The sequence below is a fragment of the Mustela erminea genome, chromosome 1 (assembly GCF_009829155.1).
Source record: "Mustela erminea isolate mMusErm1 chromosome 1, mMusErm1.Pri, whole genome shotgun sequence".
NCBI classification, from domain to species: domain Eukaryota; kingdom Metazoa; phylum Chordata; class Mammalia; order Carnivora; family Mustelidae; genus Mustela; species Mustela erminea.
The window spans coordinates 218023613-218050336 of NC_045614.1; the positions used below are offsets into that span (position 1 = coordinate 218023613).

General features: G+C 64.1%; 1 protein-coding gene across 1 annotated transcript; it reads left to right on the forward strand.

Moving 5' to 3' along the window:
- Positions 1-1868: 1868 nt before the first annotated feature.
- On the forward strand, positions 1869-26375 carry PDXK (pyridoxal kinase). The gene is made up of 11 exons (XM_032356397.1): positions 1869-2118; positions 12901-12955; positions 16805-16909; positions 17362-17445; positions 18362-18408; positions 19326-19411; positions 20299-20344; positions 21278-21389; positions 21851-21987; positions 23412-23478; positions 23758-26375. Exons 1-11 carry the CDS (start codon positions 2032-2034, stop codon positions 23868-23870), a joined length of 939 nt encoding a protein of 312 aa, XP_032212288.1. The 5' UTR covers positions 1869-2031; the 3' UTR covers positions 23871-26375.
- Positions 26376-26724: the final 349 nt, after the last annotated feature.

A 26724-nucleotide genomic window follows, 5' to 3' on the forward strand; every position in this document is an offset into this window, starting at 1 on the left:
GAAGGTAATACACTAGGGATGGGCTCAACCAGCCTTTTCCCAGGTCACAGTCCCCTGTGGCGTTGGCGGGGGCTGGGGGGGGCGAGGATGGACCCAGGCCCAAGTGCGGCTCCAGCCCCAGGGGTACTCTTCTGAAGGACTAATAATCATGGCACAGAGGAGCACACCTACCTGGGTCTGGGGGGCCCCAAACACACCAGGCTCAGCCACAGATTCTTTCTTTCTCGGTGAACCACTTTCTGGGAACCTCCTGGAGCCCACCCACTTGCCTCTCCCGCCACCCTCTCCCCCAGGGGACCTGGCAATCAGCTGCCTCTTCCTAATCAGCTCAGAGCAAGCCTCCAGGACCGGCTCTGTGTCCTCTCCCAGGAAGGGCAGGTCTGCCTTGGAAGGACCGGGTGGGAGTGGGGGTGGGGCTCAGCACCCCTCCCCCACCCCGACACTGTGGTGAGGCGCCCCACCTATCACCTGGCTGGCCTGGACACTGAGGATCTTTTCAGCCGACTGGGGTTTCGCAAGGTCTGCACTATCTGTCCCCAGAAAGAGGTTTGTTTGAGGACAAATAACTAGCAGGAACTGTGCTCACGAAATACCGACAGTCTCTTATCTGCCCCACCTGAGTGATCTCCAAAGCACCTGCAGCTGAAAAGGTGCCCCTGGGGCCAGACTCCGGTTTCCCAGCTTCTCCAGGGGACTCTCCCGTGACTAGCCTGATGTCCATGGGTGCCCTGGGAGTGAGGACCTTTCCAAAGCCAAGTGAAAAGCGAACTCACCAAAATGTCATGCCCAGGGTTTTGACCTCAACCTGGGCCCTCTGTCAAGGAGAAGCGTACTAGAGCCTGGGGTCCCGGAGGCCTGTCAGCCTCTTCCCCCCTAAGTGCTCTGGGTTTACCTGGGCTGGGGGGGGGGGGTGTGCTCAGGAGGTTTGTCCAGAAAAGCAGAGGGGTGGGAGGTGAGAGATCAAGGTGGGGAGGGGTGAGGTCTGTGGCAGAGAGTCAGGAGGCGTCCTGAGAGCCAAGGGTCGCTGAATTCCGGGAGGAGGACGGAGAGCAGGCGGTGAGGACGGCGGCTAGCACGTCTGGTCCCGGCAGGCCCCAGGGCCGGGTTTCTCTTCCTGCTTCCTCCTCTGGGAAGTCGGCCCCCTCGGGCCTTGGGGAGCTTAAACATGTTCATGGGGCCGTGGGCTTAGCACACAGTAGGCGCTCCATGTCGCCGTTAGCATTAGTCAGGATGTCCCTGCTCTCGAGAAGCTGGACCCTGAGGCCCTGCTCTCCTTCCCGCCTGGGCCGGCGCCTGCCGCCCGCATCGATCTTGCCCCCAGGACAGACGGGTTCCAACACGAGCTGCCCAAGGACCCCCATCACCCAGTCCTATAGCGTGAAGCCCCCGGGGGCACGCGGGAGCCTCACGGGATGGGGGACAGGGCACGCCCCGGGCCTGCGGAGGCGAAGGACGGGTAGTGACCGCGGGCAGCGGGAAGGGACTCGCAGCGGCGGGCTCCGAAGGCAGAGACGGGGCGCGCGGGGGTGCGTGCGTGGCCTACCCCGGCGTCCTGCCACGGGAGGGTCGGCCACGTGCCCGCGGCTGGGGGTCCCCAAGGGTGACCTGGCACCGCGGAGAGGTCCGCCGCCAGGCCGCTGCGGGGGTGAGGGGGCGCCCCCAGACGGGCGCCCCGGGAGAGCAGGGCGGGCGCCGGCCGGGGCTTCCCCGAGGGGCGGCGTGGTGGCCGGAAGGACGGCGCCCGGGCGCTGCGGTGGGGGGGCGGGGGCGGGCGGGCGCGCGGGGAGGAGGGGCGCGCGCAGGGGGCGGGGCGGGCGCACGGAGGGGGCGGGGACCGCGGAAGCCCCGCCCCTCCGCCCGCCCCGCCCGCCCCCGCGCCGAGCGGGACCCGCGCCTCCCGGCCGCGCTGAGGTCACAGGGAGGCGGCCCGCGCGGAGCCGAGCGCCTGCCCCGCGCCGAGCGCCTGCCCCGAGCCGAGCCGAGCCGAGCCCCGCGGGCGGCGGACACGCGCGCGGCCGCGGCGGGCCCGGCATGGGGGCGGAGTGCCGGGTGCTCTCCATCCAGAGCCACGTCGTCCGCGGCTACGTGGGCAACCGGGCGGCCACGTTCCCGCTGCAGGTAGGCGCCGCCGGACCCCGAGCCCCCGACCTTGGCCCGGCCGCCCGGCCCGCGCTCCTCCGCCGAGCGTCAGGCCCCGCGGGAGCCGTGGCGCAGTGGCCGCCCGCGCCCCCGCCGGCTGCGGCTCCCCGGGGACGGGGCGGGGTGGGGGGGGGCGGCCTCCTGACCCTGCCCCGGGCGGGGGCGCGGGACGCGGGGAGGGCGGGGGCTGGCCGCGCACCTGCGGGGGACGCCGAGCCAGCCGGCGGAGTCCGGCTCCCGCCGGCCGCGGTGGGTCCCACCTCCGGGGACTCTTCCGGGACGTGGTCCGGGGCGGCGGGCGGGGCTGCGAAGGCCTCCCGGCAGGTGTCGGCGCCGCGGAGACCCGGACGCAGAACCGGGCCCCTGCCCTTGGGCTTCAGAAGCCGCTTCTCAAATGTTGTAGAGGCTCGACTTCCTGCTGGGCTTACTCCCGCCGCTCGGGCTTGTCCTTGGGGGGTCTCCCAGGCCAGGAGCCCACTGCTTCGTGCTGCAGCCCCAAGGTTATGGCTGGGTGTCCTGGCGAGGGGCAGGAGGAGGCCTGGATGCCGTGGGGTTTCATGCCAGCCCGGAGGCAGTATCAGGGTAGGGGCACGCCCCTGCCTGTTTGCCCAGCAGGAGTGCTGGGTGGTCACAGCAAGGTCGTGGCTCTCCTGGACTGCCCGCCTTGGCCTCTTGTCCCTGACCCGCAACCCCAGGGCAAGAAGCAAGTGTGGCTGGGCCCCTGCGTGCCCCTCAGTCCTTGGAGAAGGGGGAGCTCTGCTTCTGGGTGGATGGTGTGGACCCACTCCCTGGGGTGTGTGCTTGGGACAAAGGTGCAGGGTCTGTGCAGCAGCCCCCCCCCCCCCCCCCGAAAGGCGGGACCAGGAAGGGTTCTTGAGAACGGCGTCAGCCTGCTGTTCCTGTCAGAGGAGCAGTCCTCACCCTTCTTGGCCGAGGAGTCGTGGGAGCTGCCCTCGGCAGAGGTGTGCGGGGCCCCTGCTGGCTTCCCTGTGTCCTGTGCCCAGTCCCTCCTCACTGTCCAGCCACACACACTCCCTTGTTTCTCCCTGCACTGGGAGAACCGTTCCCCTCCTCGGCACCCCCTGGGCACCCCCACCGCCCTTATTCCTTCCAGGCCTGTGTTCTGAACTTCCACAGTGAGGTGCCTCTTAGGGTCAGAGCTGCGGTTCTTACCTGGGGTTTCTCTCCTGCCCGGCATCCTCACCCGTGTGCTGGGGCCGTGGGACATAGGCTGGGGCGAGCGTGGTGGTCCTGTTACCTCCTTCCCACCTGTCGGGGGGCTGGAGGGGCTCTGCTTCTGAGATGACCCATCCCAGCACTTCCTTCTAGGGTGGTGAGGCCCAGGAGGCGTATGGCTGGGGTCTCCGAAGGCAGGAGGCGCTCTTCCACTCTGAGCTCAGTTGCTTCATCTGTAGAATGGGCATGATGCCTGCTCCTGGGTGGTTTTAGGGCCCGAAGAGTTGGGGCATGTGAACATCCCTTGGAGGTGCTGGCTACTGAATGAGGTGGGCCAGCGTGCCCGGGGCGCATGCAGGAGGACTGGACAGGGTTGGCACAGAAGTTTGCCTGCGCCATCTCCTGGAGGCCGCGACCTCTACCAGGAGGGGATGTGGGTTGGCTTTTCAGTTCTTACCTGTGTGTGTCTTTTGCCCTAATTTCCTCCTCTTCCTGCTGATTACCAAAATAAGATACAGTATTGGGAGATGGAGAGGGCTGAGGAGGGGAACGCCAGGGGTGGTGGTCCTCCAAACATGCTCCCCGCTGAGCTGGACCCCAGACAGGGCAGTGTCCGTGTGTTCGGGCGGCTCAAGCCGTAGCGTCTGTGGCCTCAGTTCTGGAGGCTGAAAGTCCAAGACCAAGGTTTCAGCACGGCTGCCTCCCCCGAGCGGCATCTGCATGTGGATGGTGGGGTCACCTGGTTCCTCTGCGTGCGTCTGTCTCCTCACCTCTTTTCTCGTGGGGACGTGGGTCAGAGTGCACTGCCGCGACCCTGATGACCCCGTTCTGCCTTAAGTACCGCTTTAAAGATTCTGTCTCCAGACACAGTTACATTCTGAATTGCTGAAGACCAGGGTTTCAGCATAGGAATTTGGGGAACACGTTCGGCCCATAAAAAGAACAATTTCCAGAAGTTTCTTAGTTCACTGCACGCACCCTGCGATTTCCTGTCAGCCTGCAAGTGCTTGCTTTGGCCTGTGTTCCTTAGCTCTGGGAGGATCAAACCCTTAACGCTGCGGGGGTTTTGCTACCCCCCCCCCCCCCAGTCTGGTTACCGCTGGAGCAGAGCCAAGTAGGGAGAGGGTGGGGGTGGCCGCCGACTGACCTCAGAGTAGCCTCAGCACAGGACGGGCTGGGCTGGACAGGGCCTGGGATAGGCTTGGGGCCCCCCCGCACTTGAACTTTCCAGCAGGGGGTCCGGGGGGAGGCATCCCTGAGCACCCGGAGTTGTGCTCAGTGGGGGGTACATTCTCAGGCTCATGGATCCGTAGAGCTAGACAAAGGCACCTTGTGCACGCAGCTGAGTGTGGGAAGAGAACTTAGAGGGGCCGCAGAAGCCGGGCTCTGGAGAAGCCCCTGTGGGGACTGGCCCGCTGTCCCTTTGTCTCGGGATCTCAGGCTCAGGGACTGGGTACCGCGGGCCGAGCCTTTCCAACCCTGGCTTGTACAGGGAGAGCGGTGCTCCCGGGGCTCCTGCGCGCAGACGGGGCCGGGCTGCCCGGTGAGTGTGGCGCAGACCTGTGCTGGCTGGGGGGAGCCCTGCGAGGCTCGGCCTCAGGGCCCTGGTTCCCAGACTGCCTCCTGTCAGGTCCCCAAAGCACACCACTCGCCACCTCAGGCACGGCCTGTGAGCAGCCGCCCTCCCTGGGTCGAGAAAGGGATCAGACCAAAGAGAGAAGAGCAGAACCTTGACCCTGGTTTTGAGTTTGGCTTTTGGGCTGAGTCCAAAGTATGTTCTAGTGACCAGCGACAGAGAAATGAGAGCGTCGGGCGGGTGATGCCGTGTTTGCAGAGTGAGGACAGGAAGGGCGGGCTCGCGGCCTGCATGGCCCTGGCAGTGGAGAGATGGCTGACAAGTCTAGGGCTTTGGGGACGCCTCTCTGTGCACGGCTCGGCCTTCCTGCTGCTCCGGCCTTGATCCTGGGGCCCGGAGAGAGCGGGGGGGCGGGTGGGGATGGGGGACGGGAGATGAAGCGAGCCTCTGGCACCAGAGGCCAGTGGGACGGCCTCCTCTCGGGAATTGGACACTGGAAGTTCCCCGGGCCGGGAGGTGCCGTCCCTCTGAGCCGGCTGCCTGTGTGTCAGCGGCACCCCCCGGGGAGAGGGGAGCGCCCAGAACCCCCCAGGTAGCCACACCACCTGCTCCTGGGCTATAGCGGTGAGGGTACAGCAGACCTGCGGGGGTTGGGGTCGTGTCAGTGTCCTGGGGCCACTCTCTCCAGCGCTGCAGATGGCGGCATTAAAACACAGAGATTCTCTCATCCTGCTGGGGGCCAGAAGCTGAAGTCCTGGTGGTGGCGGGGCTACACGCCCACGGAGGGCTCCGGGGGCTCCAGGGGAGGGGCCTTCCTTGCCTTGGTCGGGGATGACATCTCTGTGCTGGGGTGGCGATGTCGCTGCAGGCTCACAGCGGAGAGGCGCAGCCTTGGAGCGTCCCCTCCAGTAGCCCAGAGTATCTCATGTGGGCCTTCGCCTCATGCCCATTGAATCCCATGTCTGGGTCTTCGTGACGGTGTGGGGACAGCGTTTCACCTTCAGGAACCGCTGGAGCCTCCATGCGACCTTGCTGAGAGGCAGATCTTTCCGTTCTTTTCCCAAGCATCCCTAGGCTAGAGGGGCTTCTGCAGCGGAACCGCACTTGGAAGATTCCGGAAGAAGGTCATCCTTAAAAGACGGGGTTTTCGGCCTGCCGTTGTTCCCGGTGATGCGCGGAGTGGCCGGCGGTGCCAGACCGCTGACATGAGGGAGCGCAGCAGCCTCCTGCCCGGCACGGACATCCACTTCCTCGGAGGCGGCGTGCTGGGTCTGGAGCAGGTCCAGGCATGTTCTGGAATGTTTCCTCGTGCCCCAGGACACGTAGCCCTGCTTGCTTCACACCCTGCCTCCTGTGGTGATCCCGTTTCCCGGCCTCCGCAGGCCCCAGCTGACCGGAATGTGTGTGTGTCGGCGGCCTGTGAGTCACTTTGCGGTCCCTCCAGGAAGGTCCGGCATTGCTCAGTTTCTTGATCCCCGAACTGGCTTTCTCAGTTTGGGACTGAGGTTTCTGTTCCCCCTCTTTGTTTGTCATGGAGGAAGCCAGAACGCAATTGGTCCCGTTTTCTGATCTTTTCCTCACCGTGTCTGTGTGCGTGTGTGCGTGTGCCCGCATGTGATGAGTGTGTGGGCGTGTGTGCGCGTGTGCGCGTGTGTGTGATGAGTAGTGGGCGTGCGTGTGTGCTGTGCTCCGAGTGGGGCTCTGGCTTCTGTTTGAGTGACCGGGCCTCATGGGGTCTGGGGTAGCGCGGTCCACGCCGTCTGGGCAGGGCGGGTACGTCCGTGTACAGGGGCTCACATGACGCAGGGGCTGTGGGCTTTGTGGCTCGTGGGCTTGGTCTTCCCCGGGGTACGCTGATGTGGGACGCCGACCTAGAACCAGCCAGTTGTGAGCACAAAGCGGTGTGGACGAGTGACACGGAGGAACAGAATCAGTGACGGGGTTTCAGGAAGCAAGGAGGCAGGCACGGGGTCCCAGCCCCATATAGACCCCACATAGCATCCCGTGGCTGGCCAGGGGGGCAGTGCCTCTCCTCCTGCCCTCCCAGAGCAGCTGCCCTATTCCCCGTCCAGACCCAGGGTGCTGCTGGGAGCTCAGGGTGAAGCCCCCCAACTGGGGTTTTGTAGCGCAGCCCGGCCCCCAGCAGAAGCCAACCGCTGGCGCAGGGACAGTGTGCAGGGCCTGGCAGGGGGCCTGGCCACGAGCACTGGGAGCCCGGAAATCGGGGCGCAGGGTGTGCTGGAAGCAGGGCAGGGGTCTCGGGGGTCCAGAGCTGTGATGGCCGAGGCAGAGGGGTGCACGCACATGGGCAGGGATGGCCATGGGACTGAAGGCCGGCTGCAGGGCGGTTTCCAGCAGGAGCGCCTGTCGGAGGACAGTGGACCCGGGTTGAGCCGAACCGCCCGGCCGAGTAGTCCCAGGGTGTGGGCTGGGCCCGGGCTCTCAGTCCCAAGGCCGACCCCGACGGGGGCCAGTGGTCACGTGACACTCTGGCATCCCTTCTTTCCTATTTCTGACTTCCTGCAGCAGCGGCAACAGATCTTGCAAAACAAGCCGTAGAGAGGATTCTTGAAGACAATGACCCCCTCCCGCAGAGGGACCGGGGTGGTCTGGGCAGGGTGGGGGAGCCGCGCTGGAATTTTCCAGAGCCTCCCGTCTTCCGCGGCTGGGAGTGCTCCGCACCCCCGCCCACGAGCTGCTGCGTTAATGACCGTGTCTTGTTGGCTGTCAGCAGAGTGGGTTGAAGCTGCAGCACTGAGGGGGCTCCGGCCGCGGAGAGCGTGCGTCACCCGCCCAGGGCCCCCCCGATGTGCAGCCACCCTCAGGAAGGGTCCCGGCTCTGCATCTGGGCACAGAGTGGCCCCTGTGCGGGTCAGGACGTGGGGCTTGGTGGCCTGCCGGCATCCCGGCTGTCCTTGCTCACTGCTGGTGGCTGCACGGCCGCGACGGAGCATCTGAAAGCCCCCCTCCCCCGAGGAGTCACTGCAGATGTCCCGCCCCCCCCCACCCCTGCACATGGAGAGCTCACTGGAGGCATGGGAGGGGGGAGCCCCTCGGCCTTCTCTAAGCAGGACATGGGCTGCTTCCATGCACACGGCCGCACCCCCAGCCTCTGGCAGGTGGAGGGGCCCTTCTGCGGGTGCCCAGCCCTGGCACCTCTCCAGAAATGCCTCCAGTTGGGGCTGGCCGGGAACCTCAGTGGCTTGCTTGAGCCTGAGATGCTTACCACTGCAGCGTGGCCGTGGTTCTGTGGTCCAGGAGCCGCCAGCTTTCTGCAGCTGCGTGATGAGGGAGTGGGCTTTGTTGTGGGGTCTGCTTGGCGGAGGCCCCGGGGTTTTTCTGAGATGGGAGCGGGTTTGCTGGTAGAGCCCAGGCCGCGGGCTTTGGCCACGCCAGCCGTCGTCCCGAGGCACACGGGATGGTGGACGCGGGAAGGCCGGGGCTTCTGGCCTCCCATGGGGGCTGGTGGCCACCGGCTGGGCAGTGCTGGGACGAGGGGACTCGGGGGGGGCGGGGGTCCCTCTCCTATGGCCAGGCTTTCTCTTTCTCTTTCTCAAAGGGTCTTTTGCATCTTTTGACTGCGTGCTGCTGGTGTGCTGGTAGAGGTTATAAAAAGTGAGGGGTGGCGGGTGGTTCCAGTGTGTGTGCGTGTTGCCGTGGTGACCGCACACGGTCTGTGTGGGTGGAAGAGGTGTGGCCGCTCTGGCCTCCGTTATGTGGGATCCTGCCCTAGTCCAGCCGCTAGGCCAGGGAGCGGCGCTCGTGGTGAGAGGCGGTGAAGTCATAGGGAGGGCTGAGGCTGGGCGGGTGTTACATTCGTTCCTCATGTAACTCGTGTGGGTTCTGTGACTCCGGCCTTTGCAACAGTCCCACACCAGACGGCCTCGCACAGCTGCTCTGCTCAGCACCTGCCCCGAGGCGGCTGGCGCTGGGACCCCTTACCCCTCTGCCCTTCTGCCAGTCCACCTGGACACCTGCTTCTGCCTCGCGCCTGCAGGGAGGGTGGCCTCACCTGGGTGACCTCGCTGGGGCGACAGACCCCCGTCCGAGGTGCCACCTGCACTCACATGCACCTGTGCTGGGTGTCCCCAGGGGCCGTGGGCTCTCAGGCCCACTTTGGAACCATGTGACTCGCACAGAACACGCACACAGGGCTGTCCCGGAGCAGTGGGGGGTTGGTCCTGTCCCTCCGCAGAGCCCATGGGGCACAAGGGACTCCTCCCACCAAACAGGACTCACGTGAAGTTTGTCCAGGGCAGGAATTTGGGTGTGGGCCGCACACAGAGCAGGTGGGGAGCGTGGCCAGGGGGTGGGGGGACCCAGGGGCTCCCAGGGTGTCCAGACACGGCCCGGACTCCTGGACCAAGTATCGACCCGTGTCTGGCTCCGCAGGGGCTGCAGGAGAGGTGGCAGGTGCAGTGAGGTCCAGCCCCGGAGTGGGGACCTGAGTGAGAGGATTTACTAGGTGTTAACCGGGGACCACTGTCCCCCGCTGTCCTGACGTCACGGTCACCGCTTCCCTTTCACAGACGGCTTCCATGGGGGCCCGTTTCCGCTAACTCTGGAAACCCGCAGAGGATGTTTCCCGGAAAAACCACTGGCACTCGTGCAGGCTGCTTGTCTGAGCCTCATTGAGCTGCACGAGCTTGTGGGAAGCATAGGGTGCCCCTCGCTTTCGGCCGCGCCGGCTTCCACCCAGTATCCAAGGGCCGCCTGCTCTCAGAAAGTGCGGGAAACCTGCCTTCCGCGCTCGGCCACACCTGCCACCTTCCCTAAGGTGGCACGAGAAGCCAAGAGGGGCGCCGGCCTCCAGGAGCATGTGGGGACGGGCTCTGCATGGGTGCACGCCCCCTGGACTGTCCTTGCTCCGTGGTTGGCCCGCGCCTGCGCAGTGGCATACCTGCAGTGGTACATGCCCTGGGCACAGCATGTGCACTGAGTAAGAAGCCGTGTCTGGTGCTGCTCTTGACGTGGAAAAGCAGGCCCTGGTCCTGAAGCGTGAAGTAGGGACTTCATTCTCCCATCGTGTTTTGGCTTCAGGGGATTAATTATCTGCACAGCCGGCAGCAGTGAGCTGGTAGTTGGCAGGTTCTCGGGATTTGCTTCGTGGCCAGTTCAGAGCTGTGTCTGTCGCCGTGATGAGAATTCTGTGGGATCTGAAGCCGCGCCGGGAGGCTGCTTGTCGAGCGGGCACTCTGGCCAAGGGACAGTGTCAACTGTGGAGTTTCACGGGGCCCCTGGGTCATATTTTCTTTCTTTGAGTTCTGGTAACACCCGCTCAAACGCTTACATATTTCAGAGAGGCGCGGTAGACCCAGGTCACAGGTGCGTGGCTCGGTGAGCGCGCACAGGGGGAGCTCGACCGTGGATCCTTCCGGGCAGCGGGAGTGGGAGCAGCACCCAGACGTCCCCTCGCCCCCGCGGCTGCCCGAGGCAGAGCAGTGCGGCCGGTCTCTGAAGGTTCGGGGGAGGCCTGGAGGCGGGCGGGCGGTGTTGGGTGAGTAGGGGAAGAGGCGGGGAAGTCCCTGGTGTGCAGGAGAGACAGGGGACGGCCAGAGACCGGCCACCCGCAGCCCGTGGTGTCTCCTCTCGTGTGTCTCCCCCGGACCCTCCGGTCTGTCCCTTCATCTGTGCGCTCTCCCGCTGTCTCCGCCGCCGCGGCATCCCACGGGACGCCGACCCACCCCATGCGGCCCTCTGCAGGAGCTGAGGTCTCCGTGACCCCGTGCCCCGTGGAGGATCTGTGCGTCTCCCGATTTGTCGAAATCTCTCACCCGCTGGGTCCCCCGTCCTGTCCTTGTGGACCAGTGTCATAAAAGGCTCCTTTGTTCTTGTTTTTCTGGGGTTGGAGAGGGAGAAAATCCAAAGGTCAGCGGGCCCGTGAACCCGATGAACCCGCGCACTCAGTTCACGGGGGTGTTAACGTTCCCAGGCCGCCTTCCCGGGGGTTACCTCCGCCCCCACCATCAGCCGCTGGGGTCAGGGGGCTTCATGGCACACATTCCCTCAGGGTGGCTGCCTTGGCCCTTCTCTTGGTGCCTCCCCGGGGTCCCTCTGCCTGTGTGTGGCTTGTGTGGTCGGGGACTCCCGGCAGCCTGTGGGCGCCCTCGACCCTAAACGTGAACTGAGACCCAGCCAGGGTGGGAGGGGGCGGGGGGGGGGTGCTGCACTGGGTTCTGGAGGGCTGGGGGCCGGCTTGGCGGAGGAGCCCTGGGGCTGCAGGGGGGTGGGTGTGATGTAGCTGGGGGCACTGCTGGGGGGAGCAGGATCCTTCCAGGCTGACAGGCCCCACCCCTCTGTGGCCTCGTGCAGGCAGGTGCGGGCCGCTCGCTCAGGCGTTGTGCGACCGCCGAGGGAGCTGTGCGCAGGGACAGAGAGGGTCGAGGAAGGCTGTGCTTCCTCAGGAAGGGTGACACAGAGACTTGGAGAGGTCACGTAGTTGGCCCGGGCAGGACCCAGCAGGGGTGACGGGAAGCAGGCAGAGACGGGGAGGCAGGTGCCGCTGCTGGGTAAGCGCGTGCCTCTGGGTTTCCAGGCAAGATGCTTGTGCCACACTCGTCCCCGCGGAGGGGGCGTGATTTTCCTGCTCTGGCCCGGTGAGGTTGGTCCCTGTCCCGGCTGTGGGTCCTCCCACAGTGCTGGCGCCAGGGCCCTGGCCTGCTCTTAACAGAAGCAGAATCCGAATTAAACAGCTGTCCTGACGTGGGGTCACGTGGCTCCAAGGTCAGGGCTGGCCGGGAGCCTGTTTGGGCATGAAGTGGCCCCCAGACAGGTTGTGGTTGGAGCCCGAGTGTGAGCCTGACACCCCCCCCCCCCCCCCCCGCCGGCCGCATCATTCAGACAGGGGTTGGGGGAGAAGGAAGACCCGAGCGAGGCTCCCCGTGCCGATGGACCCAGGGCCCCACCCCAGGTCCCGCTGGGGGCCTGCCTGGTTCCCACGGGTCCGGAGGTCACGGCCGGGCCCTGGTGCGCTACTCACACTCGTTAGGCTTCGGTTCCGTCCTGGTTGTCGGGGCCTCACCTCGGGGCTTTACCATCACCGCGAGCCCCAGAGGCCTTTGTGCCACACCGGGCAGACTTCCTCAGGAGCTGGCTCTGCGGAGGGACGAGGAGGGACGCAGGGCTGCCCCGAGAGCGGTCGGGGTCCGTGCAGCAGGGTCCTGGGCCTGGGTCTGTCAGCAGCGATGCCAGCCATGGTCAGCCAGAAGGTCAGGCGCAGGAGGTCACGGGGCCGGCATAGGACACGAGGGCTGGGCAGGGCCATGTCCCGACACCCACCCGCTCTGACGGCTGTGGGCTGTGGGAAGGGCCCCACAGAGGACAGTGTGGCTCATGCCTGCGTCTTGTTCCCTGAGCGAGTCCGTGCCTGCCTGTTGCATGCGCAGAAACGGGAAGCGTGAGCCGGAGGGAAGATCGCCCTGGCCTGGCCGCTTCGCCAGCCCCACCGTGGCTTGGGGAGGCATCTAGGCCGTTTTGGACGTAACCTTTCTTCCCCTTGGTTGAAGAAGGAGCTTTTGCTTTGTACAAACTTCCTTTCTCACTCCGCGGCACCTGGAGCCTGTGTGCGGTCACCTGCCCCCTGTGCCGTGGGCACGCGACCGGCCCCTGGCCCCGAGGTGCCCCCTCGCAGCGGTTGGCCCTGCCCGTGAGAGCCGGGCTCCTGGGGATGGAGCAGCCAGCTGTGCTGTGCAGTGGGGAGCCCTGGGCACTGCCCCCCCGAGAGGGGCGGTGGCCTCACATCCACATCCCTGAAACAAAGAGGACCTCAGAGCCCTCTTTCCGCGTCTGGAGACGGACGCCACGCTGTCGCCCACTTTTCGGGCATTTTTACTCGGCAGGATTTCCAGAGACTGAGCGCTCCAAGTGGTGGTGCCCCGCGTACTACCGGCCGCGGCCCCTCGCCAACACACATGGCCCCCAAGTCCACGTGTTGAACCCAGCTCCAGGGAGCCTCCTGCCTGCCCCCAGTGCCCTGGCTCTCTCACAGCCGGTCCTTTTTTGTCTTGTAGGTTTTGGGATTCGAGGTTGATGCGCTGAACTCCGTCCAATTTTCCAACCACACAGGTAAGGCGCTGTTGGCCTGAGAGTCACCGAAAGCGGGGAGAGGGACACAGGAAAGGGCCATGAGAAATCTGGGGACCCCACCCCTCGCCTGACGGTCAGGAGCTGGAGTCGGCGGGCCACCCAGCACATGCAGGGTGCAGGGGGCTGGGGTGTAGCCTGGCCGTGGGTGCAGGTGCCGCATTTGAGTCTTGGCCTGGCTGCTTGAAGCTGAGTGCCCTAGGGCAGGTTGGGGGAGCCTCCTGGCACCCTGGTCTCCTCTCTGAGATGGGGACCTGTTCTAGCTGCGGGGCCGAGCCCTCTTCTGGGTGCCACCGCGGGCCCTGAGCAGGACCCCATGTATGCACGTGCCCCTGGGGGGCGTGGAGCAGATCCAGATTTTCTCTGTTTGAAATCAGCACCTTGGGAACTCGTGTGGTGCCACCTGTCTGAGCGCAGGGGGCACAGCGACTCCTGTGCACAGAGGCTTTGAAACAGAACTGCTAACTCAAGGACACGTGAGGGACACCGCCCTCGGAGAGGCCCGGGGTCGTGGGGACAAGGTTCCTGAGCCTGCTCCCCCATTGGCTGACCCCATGGCCCCAGGGGCCACCTGCCGTGTGACCCCACGGTGCCGTAGAGGCGGGGGCGTGAGGCCACTGCCCTCCTGGAAACATCCCAGCATCGCCCCTCCTGCAGTGACTCTGAACCCAGATGGAACCCGCAGCAAGAACCTTTTAGATTCAGGCTGGCAGAGTGCCTACCGGTATGCGGGTGGGTGCCTGGGCCCCAGCCCACACGCCAGGAAAGATGGGCTGTGCCGCTCCTGGTGCAGTTTCTCGCAGAAGGGATGGGGTGCCGTGAGCTGTGGACGGAGGGGGAGATGTTTGGGACTCAGGAGAAAGTTCTCGCTGAAAGCCCTTCCCTAACTCGCTTTGCCGCGCATGCCGAGTGCTGGGAAATAACTTCCCCGGGTCCCACAGGTTCTCCTGGCTGTTTAACCACCTGCCTTTTTGTCTAAAGGAGCCAGACTGGCTGAGCCACTCGGTGCTGGAATTAAATTCGTTGCTGAACATCGCACGGCACCATAATTAGCCTCAGTTCGGTAGAAGCCAAGACTCCGCCGCTTCTGCCCAGATCCCCGGGTGCGGGAGGGGTTTCTGGGGCCTTCGGTAGCGTGCTGCCTCGTGGTCTCCCAGATCCGCCTCGGTGCTGGACTGACCATCACGAGGGGCCTCTGACCCGCCCCAGAAGAGGGGGTTAAAGACAGACCCCGAGTGTGTGGACCCGCAGGTGCAGGGGCTCGTGGCAGGGCCCCCACTCCGGCCTCCAGGTGCTGGGCAGACCCGCCTGGTGAGGGGACCTGTCGGGCAGCTCCCGGGCAGCAGGGACCCGAAGCACCCCCAGCTTGGACTCGACAGGGTGGTCTCTGCAGCCGGATCCCGAGTCCCAGGCGGGTCCTTTGTTCCCCTCCCCTTCTCTTTTTTTTTTTTAAAAGACGATGAAGGGGTGTGTGAGCAAAGTCGGGGGCGGGGCAGCAGGCGAGGAGAGAGAACCTTGTTGGTTTTTTTAAAGATTTTATTTATTTATTTGACAGAGAGATCACAAGCAGACAGAGAGGCAGGCAGAGAGAGAGGAAGCAGGCTCCCCGCTGAGCAGAGAGCCGATGTGGGGCTCAATCCCAGGACCCTGAGACCATGACCTGAGCCGAAGGCAGAGGCTTTAACCCACAGAGCATCCAGGCGCCCCTTGTTTTTTTTGAAGATTTTATGTATGCATGTGAGGGAGAGCACAGCAGGGGAGGGGCAGAGTGAGCGACAAGCAGACTCCCTGCTGCGCACAGAGCCCAGCCCAGAGTCCGAGCTCCCAACCCAGACCATGACCTGAGCTGAAATCAAGAGTTGGATTCTCAACTGACCGAACCCCCTGGGTGCTCCCATTTTACCTTTTGATTAAATTTTTTTAAAGAAGATTTTATTAATTTGAGAGTGAGCAGAGGCGGAGGGAGAGAATCCCAAGCAGACCCCCCACTGAGCACAGGCCCAACGTGGGACTCGAGCTCACGACCTTGAGATCATGATCTGAGCCACAACCACGAGTCTGAGCTTCACCTACCGCACCCCTCAGGCGCCCCGTTGCCTCTCTGTAAGGAGAACCGAGGCACTCCCGGCGAGCAGGTACTGTGTCCCGGGGGAGTCACCGCACCACCCGTCCCCGTCCATGAGCGTCCTAGCCCAGCACCGCTGCTCCCGCTGTCCGGCGGGCCTCGCTGTGGTGCCTTCTCCACCGTCAGTCCTACTGTGCACTCAGTGCTCGGCTCGCCCCGTGCATGACCAGCCGGGACATCACCCCGTGCCGTCGGCTCCCTGCTCGACAAGCGGGTCCTTGGCTCACACATGGGGCCCCAGAGCAGCTCCTGGTCACTGCCGAGGCCTGTGAACACGGCTGCCCACACTGCTTGTGTCCCAGGGTCGGGCCGGTGGAGAGGCGCTGCCAGCGGCTCTGTCCCCACGTACACTGCAAGCTGCCACCCGCCCACTCTCCCAGGCACAAACCCCAGTGTTTGTAAACAGCCTCTTTCTTAGCATATTTCTGTGCCGTCGAGCGGGTTCACGTGGTGAAGCATGGCACTGCAGGTTGCCCGCACACCCACAGGGGGGGGCGTCTTCCCAGCCCCGCTGGAACCCGCAACACAGCAGCTCCCCAACCTCCCCCTGGCCCTTCTCCTGGGCGCTGGACTGCTCACCTCCGTCTGCGGCTCTGAAGATTCCAGAGAAACGATCACATGACAGCCGACCTTAAGTGGCATCTTCCGCTGAGCTGCATGTCTTCCAGGCTCGCCCTCGTGGTCGTGTGTGCCTGTGCATCACTCCTGTGCGTGGTTGGTGACAGTCCATCCTGGTGGGGACGGACCGCACTTGCCTCCTGTGTCCGTTCGTTGATGGGCATGGGTTTACGGGGCACGGCTCTTCCGAGTGGTGCTCCCGGGGGCGCCTGGGGTTTCATCGGTGAAGCGTCTGCCTTCAGCTCAGGTGGTTATCTTGAGGTCCTGGGGTCCAGCCCTGCACTGGGCTCCCCGCTCAGCGGGGAGCCTGCTTCTCCCTCTGCCTCTGCCCCTCCCCCTGCTTGTGTGCTCGCTTTCTGTCAAATACATAAAATCTTAAAAAAAAAAAAAAAAAAGAACTGGCCATGGCTTGAGGCCAGGGAGGCTCGGTCCTGGGTGAGCAGGTTTTGGGGAGTAGGGCTGGCACGGGGGTGAGTAACCAGGCTTGGCCCCTTTCACCCCGTGAAAGCAGCCGGAGACCGCGTGTAAGGGATGGGGCTCGGTGGGGGCCTGCAGAGCTGGAGGTTTACACACACACACTGAAAGCGGAATTTCACGGAATGCTCACATGTCTAAATTATTTTTTCTCCCCCAACCACGTGAAAACACAAAAACTCACTCAGCCTGGAGGCCAGATGGGGCTCCTGGGGCCTGCTTTGGTGGCTCCTCCTCTGGGTCCAGGTTTCTCAGGTTTGCTGTGGGTAAGGATCAGCCGGGGCCTTCCTAAACCGAGTGCCAGCCTCCCCGCAAACACGGGCTCACTGGCGGGGCCCAGGCCTGAGAATCTGCATTTCAGATGGCACACACCGCCCCCACCCCCCGCAGGGCTGCTGGTGCTGCCAGTCTCAGAGACCCCACTGTGGGGAGAGAGGGTGATGTGCTTTGGAGGAGGGAGGCTTTGGGAGCTCAAGGGTTGGAGGGACATTCCTAGGGGTTAAGGATAGCCACAGTATGCTGGGGGCCCCCCGAGACCACCCCCAGACCTGGCAGTTGGCTAGGGGACCTCCCGGGACTCAGTAAAAGGGCTGAATGTCGCTCTCTCCCCCCAGGCTACGCACACTGGAAGGGTCAAGTGCTGAACTCTGATGAGCTCCACGAGCTCTACGAGGGTCTGCAGCTGAACGGCGTGAACAAGTATGACTACGTGCTCACGGGTGAGTCCCCGGTCCGCTGTCCCGGTGACTGCTGGTCCCCCGCAGCAGGATCGCAGGGTGTTGGGGAGGGGTGGGGTGCAGACACCAGGTCTGTCGCGTCCTGCCCCCCAACCCCGCATTGGTTCCTTAGTCAAGTTTACGGTGAAGGACCTGTTTGCATTTACCTGCGTCATTAGGCGTGACGTGCTTATTCTCGAACTCGGGAAACGCAACGGGGGGCATGTTCCTGTCCACCTCTCACTCTTGGCCTGTTCCATTCATGTAGCCCTTGGCTTTTCTTCAGGGAAATGCCCGGTGTCCCCTTAGGGACCGCAGACGTTGGGACACTTGTTGGTCTGAGCCCCGCTTGCCGTTCCGTGAAGCAGAACGGTTTTGAGGGTGCTCTGTTGCCTCGGTCCCGGGCAGTTGACGTGACCCTTCTGTTCTGCGTGGCCCGGGTTTCCCTCCCAAAGGTTACACGAGGGACAAGTCTTTCCTGGCCTCGGTGGTGGACATTGTGCGGGAGCTGAAGAAGCAGAACTCCAAGCTGGTGTATGGTACGTGCTGGGCCGGCACCTCCTCTAACCTGCGGGTCGCACCTGCGGCCCTTGGACGGGGGCTCGGCCTCCCTCCTGGCGCCCCTCCTTTCCTGTCCACCTCCCCCGGCCTGTAAGCTCGGAACATGCTGGGCGTGCAGGGGCGCGTGCCTTCAGGGCTCTGGAAAGGGTTCAGAACGTCTTCGTCTGTGTGGGGACAGTTGTGGGAAGTGGGTGACAGACGGGCGCTAATCTGTCCGCGCGTGAGGGCTGGAGCGGCCGGACGTGGTTGGGGTGCATGTAGCCACTGTCAGGCCGAGAGAGGACAGCAGAGGGTATGGGTGTCCCGGTGGGTCTGTCTCGTGAGGGTGGACATGGGGCGAGGCTGAGGCACAGGCCCCAGGCCGCCACACCAGCTCCTAGGGTGTCCGCCAACCAGAGGTCTCTGCTGCAAGGGACGTGGACGATCTGGGCTGCTCTCCCGTCCTGGCATTCAGACAAGCACAGCCCGGGCTCTGCAGGGTCCTGCCATGTGTGGGGCACTTCCTGTATCTGGGAGGGCATCCAGTGCCCTGACGTGGGGGCCTGTCCAGGGGAGCAGGAGCCGGGTTTGGGGAGCCCACACCGTGCGACACCTGTGTCGTCTTGTCAGTTCCGTCACGGAGACGGGGCCTTCCCGGCATGCGGGCGCGGACGAGTGGGGTGCTGCTCCACGTCCCGTCTCGGAAAAGGCACAGTGAGGGCCAGACAAACCCGAGCACGCCGTCGTCTGCGACGACCAAACACGCGGTGCCCGGTGACAGGGCGAGCGAAGGAGGGAGACCGTGCGCTCCAGGCTGTCGGCCGCACACGTGAAGTCGCACACGGAAGGGAGCGTGAGGGCCCTCGTCCTCCGGGTAAGCTGTTCTGCTGACGCGTGCCCCCTGTGTCCCCACAGTGTGCGACCCGGTGATGGGCGACGAATGGAACGGCCAAGGCTCCATGGTTAGTCCTCGCACGCCTGGGAGCCCACCCCCGGGGCCTGCACGCGGCCGAGTCGTCCTGCCCGGAAGCAAGGGTGGGCGGACGGGCTTTCCCGTGAAGCACTAGAGAGCAGATCTCTGCGGCCCTCCGTCCCCGCCACGTGAGAAAGCCGCTGGCCTCCGGCAGGCTCAGCTGGGGGCGTGTACGGCCCTTGATCTCAGGGTCGTGAGTTCGAGCCCCATGTTGGGTGTAGAGAGGACTTAAAAGTAAAATTTTCAAGAAAAAGCCATATTTTGCAAAGGAACAGACACGGCCACCTCCCAGCAGAAGTTCACGTGTGGACACTGGAATTTGAATTTCCTAAAACTTCCGTGTGTCATACATGTTCTTAGTACTACTTTTTTTTTTTTTTTTTTTTTTTTAAGATTTTATTTTATTTATTTGACAGAGAGAAATCACAAGTAGTTGGAGAGGCAGGCAGAGAGAGAGAGAGGAGGAAGCAGGCTCCCTGCCAAGCAGAGAGCCCCATGTGGGACTCGATCCCAGGACCCTGAGATCATGACCTGAGCCGAAGGCAGCGGCTTAACCCACTGAGCCACCCAGGCGCCCCCTTAGTACTAGTTTTTATACCTTCCCCCGACCGTGTGACAGCAGACCAGCCGTGGCTTCCGACCCTCAGTGTCATGTAGAGCGGTGGCGGGGGGTAGGGGCGGGTAGGGGTGGGGGTGCCATCCAGGGAGGAAGGCGGATTCCCGCGGGCGAGAATTAGCCTGTGGCCCCCGAGACACCTGGGCTGGGAGGGGTGGCAGGGGTCAGCCCGTTGTGCACCCCTATCGTGGGCCCCCACCAGGACCGGGGGCTCCTCTGCAAACACGCTCTGGTCCCGCTCCCTCCTCCTGGGTGCATCAGCCTGTGTGCCTTGTCGCCCGCCCCTTCAGTACGTGCCCGAGGACCTCCTTCCGGTGTACAAGGAGAAGGTCGTGCCGCTCGCAGACATCATAACCCCCAACCAGTTCGAGGCTGAGTGAGTAACCCGGAGCCACTGAGGCTTTCACACTGCCCCGTGGGGCTGGCCGGGCCGGCCGCCAAGCCTCCCTCCCTCCTCGGACGGCCCGGCCTCAGAGCGGAGCAGAGATCTGGCCAGGGCGGGGGGATGGGCCGTTCACCCCCGGGGCGCCGCAGCCCGATGGCAGTGGGCGGTCATTTCACCGCATGTCCTGGGATCATGCTGACCCCCAGCCGAGTTCCTGAGCAGCAGGAGAGGGGAGGAGCTGAGGGCCCGTGGGGGTGACACAGGCCCCGGGCGGAGACCCCCCCTTGCCAGCTGATGAAGGGGACCCACCCGGGTGCTCCGAAGCCCACGTCCCAGTCTCTGGGTGGGATTAAAAGGAGCTGGTTGGGCCCTCGCGGTAGCAAGCTTCCGATGGTCTCTCGGATCGTGGAGCCCCTGATGAAGAGCCAGTCTGGGGGGCAACGAGCGGGGTCTGGTGCCGTGGGGTGTCTGCGTGCGCTCGTCGGTGCCACAGTGCGGCTTGGTGGGTTCCCCCGTCTGTGAGGCTGTCTTTGAAGGAGTGGGGGGTGGGGGCTCGGGGGCTGGAGTGCGTGACCTGGCCCACCTGTCCCTGTGAGGGCGCTGTGTCAATCACCTGCCCTTTGCAGTCCGCGTTTTGACTTTCCGTGGACGTCGGTCACAGTCACGGGCCTCTGAGGGGCCTGTGCACCTGTCCTTTGCTGGGTTAAGTTTTACTCTCAGCGGGTCCTTGGCCACGTCACCGCGGCGGCCGGGTCTGTGATGGCCAGCAGGTGTGAGCTGCTGCAGGGTGGGAGGCGTTACCCAGCCCCCGCAGCTCTGGGCGCGTTTCCGGCAGGACCCAGAGAAGCAGGGTGTCACCTGTGCCCACCTGTTCGCAGGTTACTGAGTGGCAGAAAGATTCACAGTGAGGAAGAAGCCTTGTCGGTAAGACCTCCCGAGGCTGGCTTGGGACGGGGGCACAGGCATGGTGGGGAGGGGACAGCCGAGTGCCCTGGGGACGAGAGTGATGGGCACCCTGGGGGCCCGCAGGGGCTGCGGCCCTTGTGTTGGGCATGGCAGTTGCAGTGTGGGTCTGGGCCTGGGCGACCCCGTGGCTGGCTCTGCTCAAGGGGGTCCTGCAGGAGTCCTGGGGTGGCCCAAATAGAGCCGCAGACACGGGGCCGAGATCAGTCACCCTCTCTGGGGTCCTGGGCGATCAGAGTGATGGCGGGCGCTCTGGGTGTGATTGTGGGGGGGGCGTGTCCTCTGTCTCGGTGGCACTGTCCCCACCAAAGATGCCGCACACTGCAGCCAGTCCCATGCCGGCAGCCTCGTGCTCGGCTGCGTCCACGCCGACGCAGTTTGCAGAGCAGGAGACTGGGACCTGCCAAGGCCAAGGCCGGGGGTCCGCAAATCTGTCCTGGAGAGACAGTGTGGTGCACGGCTGCCCCAGTGTCTCCTGTGGGCTCGCTGTGCACCCTGAGCCGGGACCCGTGTGCGTCGGCGGGGTTGGCAGAGGCCAGCAGGAGGGTGCGCGTGGCCAGACATGGGGCGTCCGTGTGTGCACATGCGTGTGGCGTGGTCATGTCTGAGTGCACGGGGGTATGTGTGTGCACCAGGAGACTCCTCACACGGTGTTGGCGCGCACATCTGGGGCCCGCTGACACGGGGCTTGGGGGCACATCTGGGACCTGCAACAGAGCCCAGCCCGCCCGGGTCTCCAGTGACCTGTAGCAGGTGGGCGTCCCTGCGGCTCAGCCATGCTGCCTCTGCCCCCAGGGGACGAGCCCCCTTTCCTGAGATGAGCGTGACCCGCCGGTTCACCCACTGGGTGTTTCATCCCGAGACCTGTGCTGACGCGCTCCTGTGCCTTGGCAGGTCATGGACGAGCTGCACGCCATGGGCCCGGACACGGTGGTCATCACCAGCTCCAACCTGCCGTCCCCGAGGGGCAGTGACTACCTGATCGCGCTGGGGAGCCAGAGGATTCGTGAGTCCTGGGGGGGCCTGTGGGGCCTCATGGGTCCCTCGCTGATCGTGCGAATGCGCCTGGGTTTGGGTTCCCTGCGGGTCACTCTCGCCGCCGCAGAGAGCACACGGCCTCCTCGCCGCTCCCTCCGTGTCTGTGGGAGGGCGTACCCCTGCGCCCCCACACACCCCCATTTCAGTAAGTTCACGTCCCCGTGGCTGTAGACACCCTCCTCGCTCCCTGGCCGCGGGCTCTGCCCGTGTCCCATCGCAGGAGCCGCGCTCCCCCCCGCGCCCGCCATGCTGCTGGGGGTTCCAGTAACCACCACCTTCCTTGGGACAGGGCGTCTGCCCCAGTGAGCCCCTGAGAGGGGACGCTGGCAGGCGAGGAGTGGGCAGGGGGGACGGCCAGTTCCCAGACCCGAGGGGCTGGTCCTCTGCTGACCCGAGGTCTGCGAGCCCATGGGCCGCTCTCTCCTCCAGGGAACCCCGACGGCTCCGTGGTGACAGAGCGCATCCGCATGGAGATGCACAAGGTCGACGCGGTCTTTGTGGGCACCGGGGACCTCTTTGCCGCCATGCTCCTGGCGTGGACACACAAACACCCCAGCAACCTCAAGGTCAGCGGCCCAGTCCCCTCCGTGCAGGGATTGTCTGAGCGCTGTGGGGGCTTCGACAGCAGGACCGCGTGCAGCACGCTGCAGTGCTGAGCCAGACGGGGTCCGGGGCCTGAGCCAGGCCGGGCCTGGGAGGGGTCATTGTGGCCTCAGTGAGTGTGTAACTAGGAGCCTCTCGCCCAAGAGCAGCCAGTCAGCACTCGCGCTGAAATACCATGGCCGCAGCCACTCGATAGACCCAGAGGCTGGAAGCCGCCTGGGAGGGCCAGGGACAGGGCTGCGAAGCCAGACTTGCAAAGAGGCTCTTTCTCGCTGGGAGTTGTCTGTGTGTCCGTCTCGCCCCCCCACTCCCCACACTGTGTGTGAACGTCCACAGGTGCGAGCGTGTAGGGGTGAAGCCGCCTGGCGCAGGCCCCGCTGGGTAGGGGGGTGGTTGCTGCTCGCCTGGTAGGACGGGCCCCAGGGTGCACGAGGTCGTCCCGGCCGCTGGGGCCCCGTCTGCCTACTGTGGCGCAGCGTCGGGACCCCCACCTCCGGAGTGTGCACAGGAGGGCAGCAGCGAGGGGTGCTTGAGAGAGAGGAAGCGCCTCATCTGTGTGGGGGCCACCGGACGATGGGGAAGCTTCGGGTTGGGATCTGTACTGGGCGCTGGGAGGGGCCTGTCTTCCCTGAGGGGCGCACACCCTCCCGGTCAGCCCCAGTCCTGAAATGTGGGGCTTAGGCGGAACCCAGTCCCTCTTGCCTACAAGGCGCAGGGATGATGCTATGATGTGACGCCCTCGTGTGCTGTGTCTGACCGGTGCCCCCGCCCACACACCCAGGGATGGGGTGAGCGCAGACCCGCTGTTTCAGTTGGGCCCGTGGGCGGTCCATCTGGTACGCGCACCTTGGCCAGCCGGTGCCCAGTGGAGGCCTTGCTGCTGGGCCGCCTGAGGCCAAATCCAGGCTCGGCGCCACCCTGGGTCCTGGAATTGGGCAGGAGGGCGTCCACTCATGTGCCCAGCTCCCGCTAAGCCCTGAGTCTTTGACTTTGAGATGCCAGCAAGCGATGACCTTAGCCAGCTTCGTGGGGGGGGGGGCTCCTTTCCATGTGGGTTCTTCACACCTGCTTCATTCTGGAAACACAGGTATTAAGCACCTACTGCATGCCAGAAAGTATTGACAGGTCCTAAGGCTCTGCCCTTCCCCAGAGTATAGGAGCCAGAGGGAGGTAGTTCATTGCAGTGCGGTGGCATTTGCCCAGCTCTCCTGGGATCTTTGTCCCAGGGATCACCCATCCCAGGGTGGGGAGCGTGTGATGGTAAAGCCGGTGCCCTGGGGACTCGGTGTGGAGACAGCACTTATGGACACGGAAGACCCCATCCGGGCTCGGGCATCACGGGAGTGGGGGAGCCGCGGGCTGTGTCCCACACCCCCCTTGCCCACAGGTGGCCTGTGAGAAGACCGTGTCTGCCATGCACCATGTCCTGCAGCGAACGATCAGATGTGCAAAAGGTATGCCCCGGCCAGGCCCACGGGCGCGCAAGGCGGCCGGCGCGGAGAGTGGGGGGTGGGGGGTGGGAAGGGCAGCAGCTGCGCCCTGTGGTGTTGGCGGCGGGGCACCAGGCTCCTGCCGTCACCGCGGCCTTCGCTCGGGCAGGGACCTGCCTGCGGGGTGCGAGCTCGGGATGGGAGCTCCACGGGGCGACACGGGCTGTCAGGGCTCGGGTGGGGTGTGGGGGGACGTCAGGGTAGCTTCTGCTCTGTCCCTGTCACGGACGCTTTGTCCTGCAGCCCAGGCAGTGGGAGGGCTGAAGCCCAGCCCGGCGCAGCTGGAACTGAGGATGGTCCAGAGCAAAAAGGACATCGAGAACCCGGAGATCGTGGTCCAGGCCACGGTGCTGTGAGGCCCCTGAGCCGTCCCCCTCCGATGCACAGCGTGTGGTGTCTCCCTTGTCCCGTGAACATGTAGCGTCTGCCTTAGAGCTGTGACTGAAGCTTGGTCTTTTTCTTTCATGAGTGTCCAGTATCCACCAGTCTTAATTGTGAAAACGTGCTGGTCGTGCTTTTCAGGAGTAACAAAGCAATCACAGAAATCTGTAATTTGGGGAATGTCGCTCCCCATGGCTCTCCTGGCTCTGGGCGCCATGTGTCCCGACCCAAGGAGCCTAGGGCTGTGGAAGCCCAGGCTGTATGTGTCCCCGAAGAACCCTTGGGTTTTAACCATTTGCGCCTGGAAGGGTCTTGCCGAATCTCTGTGTTGTCTTTCTGACCGACCCTCTGCTCCCACTTCAGACGTCTTGGTGGTTCTTCGCTGTTGGGGAGGTCGCCGGGGAAGGTTGTCCCATGGGGACAGTTGAACACCAGCTGGCCCGGCACGCACGGGCACTGTGCAGTCCCGCTGGGGGGCACCGTTCCAGGACCCTGAACATTCAGGTGGCCTGCACATGTCGTGCCCATCCATGGGACCAGAGACCTGCTGGTTGACAGGACGGAGACGAGGAAAGGTCCTGTGGGTTGGGGACAGCTTGTGGGAGCACTAGCACGTTGTGTTCCCTAGTCAGTGACACGGCAGGTCGAGTATACACTGTTTGCCCCCGTTGCAGGGAACAGGTGTGTCGCCCACGGGGCCAGGGCAGAGGTGGGTACAGGAGGGCTGAGGGGGACACCTGCCCCTCCCTGCTTGCCTCTGCCTCTTATGCCTCCTGGAAGCTGGGAAGCAAGAGGCGGGTCAAAGAGCCAGCTGCAGCTGTGCCCAGCCCTCGCAGGGGAGGGTGTTGGACCCCAGGGAGGGACTGGGGCACGGTGCCAGAGGAGCGGCTCCCAGTAGCCGCCACAGAGGCCACAGCCTAGGCCTGGGCACCAGGCTGGTTGTCTGCTGCCGGGGTGGCCTGTCTGGCCCCACTTGGCCCAGAATTTTGAGGACTCCCAGGTGTGGCTGCGAGGAGGGAGGCGTGCCCGTCCCGTAGACTTGGCCTGCCTCGATCGCAGCTCCTGGCCCCCGAGCCCCCGTCCCTATGTGTGTGGGGGTGCAGAGGTCGTCCTCTCCTGGGGGCCCACAGCCTGCAGGATCGGGGGGTGGGGACAGATGGCAGGCCCGCCCTGGGGAGCCCCCTTGCCCACATCCCACAGGCAGGTCCTGTCCTGCGGCCCACACCCCCCGCCGCGGCAGTTCCCCGTGACCTCCAGAACCACTGCCACCCCCTCGGGGCAGTGTTCTCCACTGCGGTGAGGACGCCCCAAAACGAAAGCCGGCCTCCGTGTTCTATCCGCTTTTCTTTTTCCCTGTCCTTCACGCCCTGAGTGTCCTCACTTGCGCACCAGTGCCCGGCAGCTGTGCACGGGCTCGGTGGTTCGCGCCTCCCATGGCGGGCACAGGTCAGGGCATGTGTCCCTGTCCTGTGTCCTGGTTCTGAGGACCGGGCTCCGCTTAGCCCTGGGGTAGAGCCTGGCCGCCTGTCACTGCCAAGGAGAGCTGGGGAGACGGCCACGCCACCAGCCAGCAAAGGAAGGTTTTTTCCCCTAATTTTTAATACCGAGAGCGAGGGTAAGCTGGGAGGCATCCTGAGTGTGTGTGCCTGCAGTGCTATGGCAGAAAAGCCTCCGCACCACTACGGTGGGGGATGGAGGGGCTCGCTGGGTCTGTTCGGTGGCCTTGGGGAGCCCCCCTGCAAACACTGTCCATCTACCTGTTCACTTTCTATTTCAGAGGCTCAGCCTTTGTGTCCCCCTGACTGACTTCACCGGTACTATATGTACAAAGCCGCCTGCCCCCTCATCAGCTTTCAGGCGGGGTCCCGGGCGTGTTCCTCTGTCCCTCTGACTCTGAAGCCCCGAGCACTGGGAGAGGTGGTGTCTTATGCCCTCGGCACCCAGCAGCAGGAACCGGGTATCCGGAGAGCCTCTGCAGAGCGCAGGGCTCCTGTAGAAACGGTGTCTGTTTCCATCAGCTCCCGTGGGAGACCGTCCAACCCTTCAGCTCCCAGCAAGGTGTGTGTGTGTCCCGTGCTGCCGACGAGCCCAGGCGATCCTGGGCCCCGTCCTCCGTGCACCCAGAGCCCCCGGTTGTCCTGCTTACGATTTCCCATCCAGAAGTGCACGTGGTCGTTAGCAGTGGTGTTTTTATACAGGTTGGGTCCAGATTAGGATTAATCTTTGTTTCTACTTTCCATAGTTTAGTAACATGCAAAGTAATAATTATATATTTTAAGATAAGAGATGTATTGGTCTTAAATCGCCTGCTTAGGACCAGATTACAGATTTCAGTAGTTTTTCAAAGCTTCTGTAGACCTTAAAGATTAATTACAAAATACCCTTTTTTTAAAAAACATTTTCAGGTCATTGCCAAGTCCTGCTGAGGTGATCGTGTTAATCTGCATTATTTTTGTAATACATGTCAGCGGTGGTAAAAATGATGCTTTGTTGTCTTTCTCTTAAACTTGTTGAAACCTGTTTTGTAAAATGTTGCCCGGCTTTACGATGGGCTGAGCATGGTTTGCCAAAACTGCCCGGACGACTAAGCAGAGGGTGATTTCCACGTTCAGCTAGAGGCCAGAGTGCGCTTCCGGCGCCGTGATGCCCGTCCCTGGTGCAGGTGTACTGTCCCCTCCCGTCTGGAATGCTGTGTGCTGGCGGCGGAGGGGGGGGGCGGCTGGGTGGGTGGGCCCTAGTGGCACTCGGTGTCTCGAGGCCACTCCCGACTCTGCCGTTGCCTCCTTGCTTGACCTGATGTCCACTCCCAGCTGGAATGTGCGGCGAAGG

Bases quoted from the DNA above. Each gene is read 5' to 3' on its own strand.
- PDXK (XM_032356397.1), top strand. From the start codon at position 2,032: ATGGGGGCGGAGTGCCGGGTGCTCTCCATCCAGAGCCACGTCGTCCGC. The intron at 19,412-20,298 runs GTGAGTAACCCG...ACCTGTTCGCAG, and splicing joins CCCAACCAGTTCGAGGCTGA to GTTACTGAGTGGCAGAAAGA. The intron at 20,345-21,277 runs GTAAGACCTCCC...GTGCCTTGGCAG, and splicing joins GTGAGGAAGAAGCCTTGTCG to GTCATGGACGAGCTGCACGC.